We start from the raw sequence: 13,221 nt of genomic DNA on the forward strand, positions 1-13,221 counted from the left end.
CATGTTCACGAACCCAGGGATACCCGATTAGGACAGCGAGGCCATTCAGGAGTGACGTGGTGTGGGACCCATCGCACGGGACCCCACTTTCAAAAGGTGGCTAATGCCCCTTGAAAGCGGTCGGCGGACGCGGTCGCTCGTGTTGCTTCGCAGCGAAGGAGGACGAGTCAAAGCAGCGAATCCGTAAACCGCGTATACTGTAAGTAACCCTTCTTCCGCCCATGCCGAGCCATAGTCTCACGTACAGTTCACTGCAAATTAAGCATGAAACAGAGGGAACCTTCGCAGCTGCAGCGATCTGAAACCCGGACCTCCTCAAACGCACGCTTTGCTTATCCATAGCGTGTTGGAAGCGTAAGCAGTCGCGACATTTGACGTGAATGCGCGCACGGTAAGCGATCGCAGAATCTGCATGTATAAATCAACAGCGCGGAGCCTCTCGACCAGTGCAACAATTCGTATCTCGGAAAGAGTTCAAGGCATCGAGCCGCTGGATGAAGCGTTCAAGAGAAGCAGAAGAAGAAGAAGAACAAGCAGCAGGCGCAGAGCTGTTGCTGTTGCTGTCGCTCTCCTGCGGGGATAAGCCTGCGACGGTTCGCAAGAAGGTCAGAGCGGCGGAGGGCGTGTTCGAGTGCAAGATTTGCAGCCGCCAGTTCCCGACGTTCCAGGCTCTCGGCGGCCACCGGACCAGCCACAACCGCCCGAGGGTCGATCGTTCCACGTCGAGACGCAGCGTGCACCGGTGCTCCATCTGTGGCGTGGAGTTCGCGATGGGGCAAGCTCTGGGCGGCCACATGCGCCGACATAAGCCCATGGCCGAGGACTCGAAGCGGAGTGATCCGAAGAAGATGGACTTGACAATGGCTGATCCAGAGTTCGGTGATCTGCATCGAGTCCGCAAGACTGGTTCTCACTGTCAGCTGCTTCAGCTGTTCGTATAGAATACGCAAATTCTATATGTATAGGGTTTCATTGTGAGATATTCTATTCTTTCGTATTTTCCTAGAATAAATGGAGTAGATGATCATATACTCCGTCTGAGACTACAAATTGGTTCATATGGAATTTAGTGAGTTTGGCTTTCATAGATCTTACGATTCAAGAAATAGCATGCTTCAACAACAAATAAAATAAAATAAAATTACTAAAAAAAACGATGCAAAACAATTAACGAGTAATGCTACTATTTGTTTTTACACTCTCTCATGTAAATTCAGAAAAATTTACACTTTTCTCTCACTCTCTTTAAAAATCGCCACTCTAAATAACATAAAATATATCTCACATTTTACTCTATTCCATAAAAAAAAACTTTTAGATAAAATGAGATATTTATAAAAGAACTAAATCATAATTTTTAGGAATTTTTTTCCTTTTCATACAAAAATTCTTTCGTCAATTCTAATCAAGGTCTGTCATACCGATCTGACAGGTTATCGGTACGTGGACCGCCCGGTATCGTTACAGTGCAAAAAAAAATAAAAAAAATATATTCGGTACACCAGGGCATACCGCTCGGTACGCCTTGATGTACCACCCGATACATCGGTACCGTACCGTACCAAACCCGGGTCGAAACGTCGGTACAATGCGATACAACGAACCTTGATTCTAATAATTTGTCTAATATAAAAAGATGCAAAAATGATCTCGATATTTCATCACGGATCAATAACAAATAAAAAATATACTAGAAAGTTGATAGAAAAAATTAACAAATTATCCTATTCAAGCATGACTATATATATATATATATATATATATATATATATATATATATATATATATATATATATATATATATATATATATATATATATATATATATATATATATATATATATATATATATATATATATATATATATATATATATATACACTCACATATAAAGTTCAAAAAATTCATGCATTTCTCTCACCCTATGTGGAAACTTAGAAAACACTTGTATAAATATCCAGAAATATAGAAATATCTAAAATATTTATCATATTTGGTTCTACTCTACTAAAAACTTAGAGATAAAATAATATATTTATAAAAAAATAAATCCTAATTTCTATATATTTTTTTTCCATGAGGACTCGTTTTCATGCTAAAATTCCTTCGTTAATTCTAATAATTTGTCTGCTCTAAAAGATGCAAAAAACACTCGAAAAGATGTTTTCTTTTGATGCGTGGTTGATGGAATATTATATGTAGCTGATCCATGGATATAAAGCGAAGAGAACGCACTGAAACCAGCAAACCAATGGCAAGAAATGGTCCGAGAATTCTCTGCCATGGCTGTCTTCTCATCCGCTTCTATCCTCCTAAAATAGAAGGCCATTCCGAACCATGCAAAACATAGACACTGCAATTGTATATATACCTCCTCGTCTCTCTTCCTCCTCATTCCAACAATCTCATCGCACCCAAAACTCATCATATCCAGTCCGGAGACCGAGAAGACGACAATGGCCACAGCAAAGGCGAGCTGCATTGTGATCCTGCTGGGTCTGCTGCTTCTGACGGTATCACCGGCGGCCGCTGACACCATCTTACCAGTGGTGACTTCGAATGATATGTCGCCTGCCCCGGCGGCGAGTGAACCGGCCTCCTCTGAGAAATGCCATGCCCACTGCATCACAAACAACTACTGGAGAGTCGTCTGCAACCTCAAGTGCTACCACAGCATCACTGCGAAGGCCCGTTAAGGAAGTATGCGAGGTATAGAAGCGCTCTATCTCTGTAACCTTTGCCATTTACGTTGCTTAAGATTGGTTGTTGATGTTTGATTGTTTTGCATGAACTGATGGCTCGAAGAATCCATGAAAGAGCTCCTTTGAGATGGGGAAGAGAAGAAGGGTGTTCTTGCTAGCTATGATACGACAACAAATAAGAATCCGTGTGAGCTCTTTTGGCCAAGGCGTTTAAGATACATTTGAAGTGTCTTGACAGATTCATGGATGTAATTCGTATATATATTTCCTATTTTCCCTGACATTTGATGCATTTCAAAGAGTTGCCTTCGTTTTTCTGTTCTTTCTGTTTTGAAGAAGCATTCAGTCATCATCTCTAATTATGAACACACAGGATATCTACTCTGACTCACTCATCTTCATTTTTATATTACGATTGATCTATTTAATTTAGGATTAAAATATTTAATCTCAAGTTAATAATAATATATCCATCAAACTGAAGGTTGTATGAAGTTTTGCTTGATGTGTTCCTCCAAATAGTATTTGGATGGATAGTTGTTGATCCAGCAGACATGAAAATGGAGTTGGAAGCACATTCACGACAACAACTACTAAGTTGCAGAAAGCCAATGATGAAAGCAACAAAAACTACAAAGTCATTATGAAAAGCTTAGACTTTAATAATCATACAACAGTTGATCATTAAAGGCATTACCAAATAATCCTGGGGATAAAGTCCACAGACCAAGCTGTTGATGCTGAACTGGCATCCATGTCATACTCAAACTAAAATCAACAGACCAGAAGAGACCGGATCCGAAAGAACGAAAGGAAGAAAACCTGGTGGCATATGGTGCCTTAGGCTCAAAACATCACCTGACAAGAGGGCTTTTACCGGCCCAAACTGAAAACAAACTGGAAACTCCAAGCAAATCTGACGGCCTTCGGCAAACCTAGAAACGTGCTGGCAGAGCAGGCAACAAAAAGCACCACATATGGAAGATCAGAAGCATTTCCGATGGACGATCGCCGGGCCAGACTCCTCGTACTCTCCCTTCGAAATCCACATCTGCATATTTGAAGCATGACGAGTCATGCATCTGTGCAAAACATTCATGGCACAAAAGCAGAACTAGGACATACCTGCTGGAAAGTGCTAAGGGAGGCAAGGATGGATCCTCCAATCCAAACACTGTATTTTCGCTCGGGCGGGGCAACAACCTTAATCTTCATGCTGCTTGGGGCAAGAGCAGTGATTTCCTTGCTCATACGATCAGCGATACCAGGGAACATGGTTGATCCACCACTGAGAACGATGTTCCCATACAAATCTTTCCTGATATCGACATCACATTTCATTATGGAGTTATATGTGGTCTCATGAATTCCAGCAGCTTCCATGCCGATTAGTGATGGCTGGAAGAGGACCTCCGGGCACCGGAATCTCTCGGCGCCAATAGTAATGACCTGCCCATCTGGAAGTTCGTAGCTCTTCTCCACAGTTGAACTAGTCTTGGCAGTCTCCAACTCCTGCTCGTAATCAAGGGCAACGTAAGCAAGCTTCTCCTTTATATCCCTTACGATTTCCCGTTCTGCGGTCGTAGTGAATGAATAGCCTCTCTCAGTGAGGATCTTCATGAGGGAATCTGTGAGATCACGGCCAGCAAGATCTAGACGGAGAATGGCATGAGGTAGTGCATATCCTTCATAAATCGGAACAGTGTGGCTGACACCATCACCAGAGTCAAGCACAATACCTGCCAATAAATAGCCGAATTAGACACAAATATTTATATTTTCCCACTAATGCTGTCAGACTGGTACAAACCGGTGGTACGGCCACTCGCATAGAGGGAAAGGACTGCCTGAATTGCAACATACATGGCCGGCACATTGAATGATTCAAACATGATTTGAGTCATTTTCTCTCTGTTTGCTTTGGGATTAAGAGGAGCTTCAGTTAGAAGTATTGGGTGCTCCTCAGGAGCCACACGGAGCTCATTGTAGAAGGTATGATGCCATATCTTTTCCATGTCATCCCAGTTGCTAACAATTCCATGCTCGATTGGATACTTCAATGTGAGGATACCTCGTTTAGACTGGGCCTCGTCACCAACATAAGCATCTTTTTGGCCCATTCCAACCATAACACCAGTGTGGCGAGGTCTGCCAACAATGCTAGGGAACACTGCCCTAGGTGCATCGTCACCCGCAAATCCTGCCTGTTTGATGATGGCAAGAGAAGCATGAGATAATCTGGAGTAAAGGTCAAGAAGTGAATAGCAAAACTAAACAAAAAAAAGAATAAAATTGCTAACAGCAAACTGACCAACCTTGACCATTCCAGTTCCGTTGTCACAAACAAGAGGTTGAATATCCTCACCATCAGCCATTTTTTATAAACCTGGAAAATTAATGTTCATAAGAATATCAACAATTTAACCGTTAAATAGTTTCCAGCTCAAATGCTAACACATGCTTTCGTATAGGGCAAATGAACCAAAATTGGGAAAATTTTCAACCCTAACATTTTTATCATGCGGACTGTTTCAATTATAATTAATACAAGAAAAATAGTTAAACACAAAAAACATATTGCAGATATACTTTCTTCTTGAATAAATAATGATGCTAAAGAGTACATAGTGCTACTGCTCTCATTATCAACTGATACACCCTTACCAAAGCTGAGTTGATGACTAAAACATGACTTAAATTGTCCTTGCCGGAGAAAAAAAGAAATTGCCTTAGCCATACATCGACGAGGAGGAGTTGGGAAGGCGCAAATGTGAGTTAGAAGAACCAGTAAAGTTGTAGAATCTGTTAGCTCTTAACTGAAAGGTATAACCTTTCAGAAAGAGCGGATTAAATTGTGTATTTCTCTTAAAAGAGCCACTATGACATGAAATCCATCATCTCCCTTGTGTCGAAAGATCAAATAATCTCACACGTAGCACAGACAGTTTTATATCATCTCCCCTAAAAAGAATCAAGATAGCCTTGTAGAAGACTAGAGAACATAAGATCGGAAATCAATATAACCAAATGACACTTTACTTTGTTGACAACGTCTTGTTCTTATTTTGATTCTCCAATTGTGTTACAATCAAATATTGGCAAGCAATATAGCTCTCTCAACACTTAATTTGCTAATCGAGCTAGTTAACAGAAACAAAATGGGGATAAAGAAGCAGACTAAGCAGGAAAAAAAAAAGGGGGTGGGTCAAAAAAACAAAATAAGCAACCACAAAAACAACACAAAAAAGAATCGAAATGAGACTTACAGTTCTATGATATACTAGTCAGGTAATAAAGTTCTGTTTCCCGATAAGTGGATGCAATATAAAGGTCAGATCTAACTATGATTTATTGGAAAAGGCAGATGAATCAAAAAGTCATTAAAAAACACAGATCTTTGCATAATCATCTGAATCAAAAACCGACACTGATAAAATAGATCCACTCAAAAGGAATAAACAACTCATAAACATCCCATTTGTAGATTCGATCACTCCCCGATCCTGCTCAAATTAAACCCAAAAATCCATCTTTTGGAAGGAAAACAGCATCTTTCATGGAAACACAAGTTAGGCCGCCAGGAATGCACCGATCGGAGGTCGAAATCGTCGGATCCGGACCATCAACCCGTGAATCATCAAAAATCGGAAACCAATCGACGGAGGAAACAACAGATCTATGAGAGCGGGGGGTCTAACCTCTGTCGACGAAGGCGAATGAGGGAGGAGAGGAAGGATCGGACAAGGGGAGTCAAAGGGAGACGCCTGAGACCCCAAGAAACGGCAGAGAAGACAGGAGCGATTTGTCGCCTTTATAACGAGCGAGTTTCTGAATGCCAGTCCGAGTCGGACCGGGTTAAAAGTAGCTGCTGGGCTTAACTCGGCCCATTAAGCGATCACAAGTCAAACAATTTAGGCGCGAGCTTAAGTGGGGGAGTGTCGCATGCATCACTACACTTGACCCCTTAAGATCCTCCTTTTGGCTCCTCAAATCAATAAAGCTTAGTTTCAACTCCTTTTCACTTTAATTCGAAAAGCTATGCATGGGTGAACACTATATGTAAGACTAGTAATATGTATGATTTGATGTTTTAAGTATAAGATCTATATCGATGTATTGATACACGATATATTAATATGATAAATTTAATTGTTTTGACCTAATCCAAATCTCAAATCTTGAAAATACAAGGAGTCTGTCTACTTAAGAGGATGAGAATGATAGCCTTTATGCTTCTTCCAAAAAGAAAATATTATTGTTAGGAATAAAAACTTTTAAGTTAACTAAAGGTTGAGGTCAATACGAAAAAAATAACCTCACTCAATCGGAGGAGTTTTCTTTTTTAGACTAATTATATATTATCTCTTGTATTTATACCCTATTAGCATCTCTATACTTTAAAAAATTATATTAAGATCCCTATAGTTCTGAAAATAAAATAAATAACCTCATTTGTCTTAACGTTGTGACACCAAATGTTAGATCGATACAAAAGTGACGACAAAAAAATAATTTTAATAATATTATTGATAAAAAAAATAATTTTAATATCTCACATACTAAAAATAAAAAAAAAATTATTAAAATTTTTTTTCATCACCTTTGAGTTGATTTAGGACAGTGTTATATGTTATGTTTTTACAACTGAAAACATTAGACCAAATAAAATTATTTGTTTCACTTTAAATCATAATGTAAATTTTTTAAGTAGAAGAATCATAATATTAATAAGGTCCAAATATAAAAGGTAATATATAATTATTATTTTTTATTCTTCCAATCAAATAATAAAATATTTTCAGTTCATTTTATCAAATAATAAAATGTTGACGTCGACATGTGACATGTTGAATAATACATATGGTTTCACTTCTCATATTCTTTAAAGCCTTTTTGTCTTGGATCTCATGTTGCACACAGATATGTAAAGGTAACTGCCATCCGTTTAGCTTCTAAAAAGTTTGGCATAGATTAAACTCGGATGATTCTTGAGATGCTCGATCGGACAAACTCCCTCAAGAGGTGAATCATAACCAAACCATAGTTTTGGAAGAGTAGCAAACACAAACAGCTAAATGCATGGTGTTTAGGACACAAGACTAAGATCAGCATGAGCTGCATACTTTTCACCTTCAACAGCTTCGAAAATGTACCACAACAGCTTCTTTCGACACAGACAACAGGTAGATGTAGCAGTTGATGAGGACACTGTCGCCACACAGGACTCACAAGTGTCCAGTTCCAGATATAAATGTGATCACAGTATTCTTGTCAACAAACTTCAAGCATTAACTTTGGGCTCCCATCCTGCAATCATGTATTCCTTAGCAGCGCTGGTCTTTATGAATGAATCTTTGCTGAATAGTACCTGCAGAAAGCAAATGATCCACAACGTGAGAGGCTTCAGTACATGTATAGATGGAGACTTGTGCTTGAGGATGAAGGATAAGTATGTCATGAAGAAAATTGTGTCGGGCATCCAAATATCATCACAACAGTGTAGACATCACAAGTCATTGAATGATTCTCTAGTTATAAAAGTATAACAGTCAGATTGATAAATCCGTGATGTTTCATCAGCTAGTTTAATTGATTGTCGATTGCAGCTTATGCAAAATAACACACGATGCTCGTCGGTCATGGAATTTCTAAGCCCCTGACATGGTATTGCTAAAATCAAATTTAGGCAAGATAGAGGAACTCACCTTCATGTAATTCTGAACACAAGTTAAATTCTCCGGGACACTCCAGCCTTTGAAATGAGCAAGAGTGACTTCAAGATGAAACAACTTTGGTGCCAGACTTAAATCAACAGCAGAAATTTTTTCTCCATTGACAAATGGGCCCTGCAAAAATCAACGGATTAGGAATAGTTCAAACAATGAATGATTTTGGTCTACTGGTTAGCGAAATATAACAAAGATTTATATTCATGTAACTCTTGAGAGACCAATTCTTCAGATGACATATAACTTGATCTTTCAGTTACTAGTGCAAATTTTGAATGTTTTTTTTTTCTTCAAACAGTAACCATAAGAAAATTGCTGTTTTATCAGTTCACTTGTTCACAGCAATAACCTAGGCAACCCCCCGGTAATCCACCATGAGTAAGCGGTGGCTGTGTTGTTTCATACACCGCTCTAGTCATCAAGGAAGACAAATGTTAGTTAAAAAAGCATGCGACTCTTTGACATACATGATCCTTCAGATGTTCTTCCAGTGCATGAAACTCATCCAGCAGGGCCTGCTCGGAACCATCAGTGGGATCTTTACTCTTCAAGAACTTGACAAAAGAAGATAATATTTTTGATCCCCTGAAATGCCAATAGTATATGTTAAAAAGAGCAAACAAATGTTCCTTTATGACAGCACTTCATAGTCAGTGAACGGCAAAATTTTGTTTTGGCTACACATTGAAGTATTTACTCTTGCATGGGTTGGTGAAGAAACATACTCAATGTTATTCATTTTCACAAACTTATCAGTCAAGTCCACAGTAGGTAAACAAAGATTAGGTTGTCAACTGTCACAATGTTTAGGTACTATATATAACAATTGCTTTCAAGATTTATTATCTTCTACTTATAATCTTTCAAAATATCCATGTACAAAATGTTTATGCTATATTACATGCTGTCTCAGTTATTGCTCTTTCAGGTAATAACTTAAGAACAATCAGGACTACAATATGCCAAAGAAATCACAATTCTTACTCCACCTGGAGCCATACATCAAAAATTCTTTATGAATTCCACTTTTTGACCAAGTCAAGTATAGATTGATAGTCAATTGCCCATGTCAGTTGACAGTTAATCTGTGATTAAGCTGCAACTGACATGAACATTGTAGGCACGGAAAACCGTGCTCAAACAAAGACAATGAAGAATCCTATAGAAAATGAAGGAAGAACAGATGCAAATCAGAAGCCTTACACAGTGGCATATTCTGCCGGAGTCACCAGAGAAGGATTGGGGTATTTCTCCTCAATGATCGCCGTGATAACATCAGAATCCGGAACCCATTTGCCGTCGCCAAAATCGATTACCGGCACTTTCCCCTCGGGATTAATCTCCAGGAACCTGAATCTCCAACTCAAAGTCCTCAACTTTAGGCCAAAACCCTAATCAAGAACTCAAGGATCATCTAAAAATGGATCCTTCCTTACCACTGCGGCTTCTCACTGAGGTCGACCAGCTTCAACTCGTAGGGAACGTTCTTCTCCTCCAAGGTAAGAAGAACCCTTTGGCAAAAGGGACCTTTTTGTACGATTTAAACGCGATTCAGACGAACCTAACAGGAGACGGGAGAGCAAACAAGAACAGATGAAACGCGAAAAAAAGGGGAGTTTTCGGGATCATACAGTCGCCCGGGACATCGGGGGCGCCGGCGGCGGCTTTGACGCAGACCTTAATGGGTTCCGGAGAAGCAACGTCAGCCATTAGCGAAGGGAAACGGGGACCGGTCTCTGCTTTCCTCGACCGACTTAGCGTGGGACTCGGAAAGGGGGAGAGACACTTATAGGCGAAGATGGCCTTGAAACATGGGATGGATCAGGGTCTGTTGTTCCTGCAGAACTCCCTACCAGGAAAAGTTGGTCCTTCATGTTCAGGTGACAGTGAAATATTTCATGATATCTTCTCTGAGACCATCCTTCATCGAACACCTTGGTTTGGAAGGATCATCAATGGCGTCATCAATCCTTCAGCCGACCTGCAGTTGGGTGGAAGAGGACGGTGAGCTGACCATAAGCTGAAACCATGGTTAGTATTCAAAGATGGACTGGTCCCAATATGCATGATCAACATGTCAGCTTAAGAAATCGTAGCTCCATGACCGCCGAGAAAAAGACTGCAGAAAGGTTCCTTCTTTATTAAAGAAGAATGAGAGGACCAACTGGGTGACGCCTTTATACCCAGAGAATATGCTTCTTTGGAAGATGATGTGCATGCCATGGGAACAAAATTTGGACCTCTTAGCTTTTTGTCAGGGCCATAAAAAAAATTGTGTATGCAACAAAACAATTCTATATCTTAGCAATCTCTAAACAAAGCCATCATCCAAATAACAAATAACTTTTCTAAATTCTCAACAGCAATTTCTACGATTATTTTTCTGGGAAAAGAATTCTACAAATATTTACATCTAGTGCTAGCATTCTCAAGAGAAATAATCATAACAAGTTATAATCTCCCAAGTATTTGCCACCGACATCATAAATCTTTTCGATAAACTCTATTTGGGTCAATAAATCTATGGTGGATGTACATATGATGTTTGCTTATAAATGTTACCATCTAACATTAAAAGAAGAAGGTACTCAACCAGCCTGCTGGTCACCTTAAATTAAGGTACTCAAAAAAGGCATTTTAGCGCACCCACAGGAAGCTGTATATCCAAACCACCGGTCTGCACAAACAAGAAACACAAGTTACAAACCCATGATGCACAAAATAATGGCCTTTCATGTATGCATTATGATCGGATCAAGATGAAGGAGAACAGGAGAATGAGACAATACCCAAGCTGGTCACCTTAAATACCCAAATCATCATCTGGTCGGGTTAGTCATTTCAACTATTTTAACTATCATTTTTCTCCTAAGCATATGTTTATACCATCTTAAATGAATCTCTCTCATCTTATCAAGTTTTACTTGATTGTTCACGAATAAAAAAATTATTATTATTTTTATCTTTCCTAACAACTCAACATATTCATCTCAGCATCACAAACTTTTTTATATATTATTTCTTAATTTTTCAACACTCAGATTCATAAAGCATTACTGGTTTAATAACTGTCTTATAAAATTTTCAATCTCAAATGTATCCAATGATCACACAAGACTCCGGATGTCTCTCGTCATTTTAACCATCCTATTTTTACTCTATAAATAATATCTTTATCAATCTTCCTATCTTGTTAAATAATTAATCAAAGATACTTAAAATTTTTATTTAAAAATTATTATTATTCATCATGGAATGATGGAGTAATCATCGCCAAACTACCATATCTATATGTTGAAAATAGGTAACTTATTAGTGAGCATTATGTTCAATTGTTGATTAACATAATTCCCATGAACAACTTAAAATGAGATATGATTATATACATTATTAGAATTATTGACTGGTTCCTTTTGATATCAAAACAGAAAAAGCATGAAAAGCAGTCCATGAACACATGCATAAAATATTGTGTTTGTACTTTTTGCTCATAGAACTAATATATGAAACCTACACTACAAGACAAACTAGTATGACACAGAAGCAATATTTTAGTTACACAAAACTTGTGTCATCAAGAACACATAAATGAAGCATAATATATTTTTTTTCTTCAATCAAACAAGGGCAGTTTTTTGTTGTGTCCCCAAGCATCAGGTGTTCTAAGAAATTAATTGTCAAGAGTAAGTTGGCTAGAGAGAGTAGTACTGTCCAAGTCAATGAACATACTTCTAGTAGACATGCTAAAATGTTAGTTACACAAAACTTGTGTCATCAAGAACACAAATGAAGCATAATAAATTTTTTTCTTCAATCAAACAAGGGCAGTTTTTTGTTGTGTCCCCAAGCATCAGGTGTTCTAAGAAATTAATTGTCAAGAGTAAGTTGGCTAGAGAGAGTAGTACTGTCCAAGTCAATGAACATACTTCTAGTAGACATGCTAAAATGTTAGTTACACAAAACTTGTGTCATCAAGAACACATAAATGAAGCATAATAAATTTTTTTCTTCGATCAAACAAGGGGCAGTTTTTTGTTGTGTCCCCAAGCATCAGGTGTTCTAAGAAATTAATTGTCAAGAGTAAGTTGGCTAGAGAGAGTAGTACTTTCCAAGTCAATGAACATACTTCTAGTAGACATACTAAAATCCTAGTCTAATAGTGTCAAACCAATGACCTAGCTTATCGTAACAATTTAAACTCGAACATAAATGAATTAGCTACGTAATGGAGGTGTCATGTCCGCAAGATAAGACACCAAAACTTTCAACATCTTATGAACATAACTCCATAACTTGCAGAAATAATTATCAGATAATGCAGTATGCAGTAACTGACGTAATTTTCATCACAAGGAAATCCAATAAACTAGGTTAGCAATAACAAGAACAGTAAGGCCACTAAAATATAAAGATCATATCATAATTCATAAACAACTTTGGAATAATAAGCTCAGATATAGATCTGTACCTTGATGTTCATATGGAAGAACAACTTTTGACCACTGAAATATAAAGAGGATTGAACTTTTGACCAAATCACTCACTTAAGCTTGTAGCATTTCTGATTTAGAGTGAGGAGAAAGTGGGCCTGCAGGCTCCTAGATACAAAAGATATGACAAGAAAATGCATTGGCTCTGACCTTTGGCAAAAGGCTCTTGTTGACACATGTATTGTCAGAGGTTACATTTGCAAATTTAATGGCAACTTGATCCAAGAATAGCTCTTCTGCCTAATACCAATGCCACATTCAGAATATTTCTCTTTGTTTCTTAGCATGAACATTTACCAA

The 13,221-nt window shown here is 38.4% G+C and overlaps 3 protein-coding genes and 1 long non-coding RNA gene across 5 annotated transcripts; 2 read left to right on the top strand and 2 right to left on the bottom strand.

Moving 5' to 3' along the window:
* The first annotated feature begins 494 nt into the window (after positions 1 to 494).
* LOC103990150 (zinc finger protein ZAT8) lies at positions 495 to 941 on the top strand. The gene has a single exon (XM_009409200.3). It carries the CDS (start codon positions 495 to 497, stop codon positions 939 to 941), a length of 447 nt encoding a protein of 148 aa, XP_009407475.2.
* A 1,252-nt stretch (positions 942 to 2,193) lies between these two features.
* LOC135640771 (uncharacterized) lies at positions 2,194 to 3,019 on the top strand. Its single transcript, XR_010497449.1, has 2 exons — positions 2,194 to 2,709; positions 2,806 to 3,019. It is a non-coding gene; the product is annotated as an uncharacterized LOC135640771 (long non-coding RNA).
* Positions 3,020 to 3,317: 298 nt separating this feature from the next.
* Positions 3,318 to 6,497, bottom strand: LOC103990149 (actin-7). Its single transcript, XM_009409199.3, has 5 exons — positions 6,401 to 6,497; positions 5,018 to 5,088; positions 4,513 to 4,906; positions 3,828 to 4,441; positions 3,318 to 3,753 (listed from the first exon to the last, which is right to left on the bottom strand). Exons 2-5 carry the CDS (start codon positions 5,075 to 5,077, stop codon positions 3,688 to 3,690), a joined length of 1,134 nt encoding a protein of 377 aa, XP_009407474.1. The 5' UTR covers positions 5,078 to 5,088; positions 6,401 to 6,497; the 3' UTR covers positions 3,318 to 3,687.
* A 1,228-nt stretch (positions 6,498 to 7,725) lies between these two features.
* On the bottom strand, positions 7,726 to 10,546 carry LOC103990147 (probable glutathione S-transferase DHAR1, cytosolic). 2 transcript variants are annotated; one of them, XM_009409198.3, is made up of 7 exons: positions 10,506 to 10,546; positions 10,063 to 10,412; positions 9,868 to 9,958; positions 9,635 to 9,781; positions 8,899 to 9,016; positions 8,408 to 8,548; positions 7,726 to 8,070 (listed from the first exon to the last, which is right to left on the bottom strand). In XM_009409198.3, exons 2-7 carry the CDS (start codon positions 10,139 to 10,141, stop codon positions 7,984 to 7,986), a joined length of 663 nt encoding a protein of 220 aa, XP_009407473.2. In that variant the 5' UTR covers positions 10,142 to 10,412; positions 10,506 to 10,546; the 3' UTR covers positions 7,726 to 7,983. The 2 variants fall into 2 exon arrangements, with proteins under 2 accessions (XP_009407473.2, XP_065011219.1); XM_065155147.1 differs by lacking the exon at positions 10,506 to 10,546 and having other exon boundaries at positions 10,063 to 10,429.
* Between the last annotated feature and the right edge of the window lie 2,675 nt (positions 10,547 to 13,221).

The sequence above is a fragment of the Musa acuminata genome, chromosome BXJ3-6 (assembly GCF_036884655.1).
Source record: "Musa acuminata AAA Group cultivar baxijiao chromosome BXJ3-6, Cavendish_Baxijiao_AAA, whole genome shotgun sequence".
Taxonomy (NCBI): domain Eukaryota; kingdom Viridiplantae; phylum Streptophyta; class Magnoliopsida; order Zingiberales; family Musaceae; genus Musa; species Musa acuminata.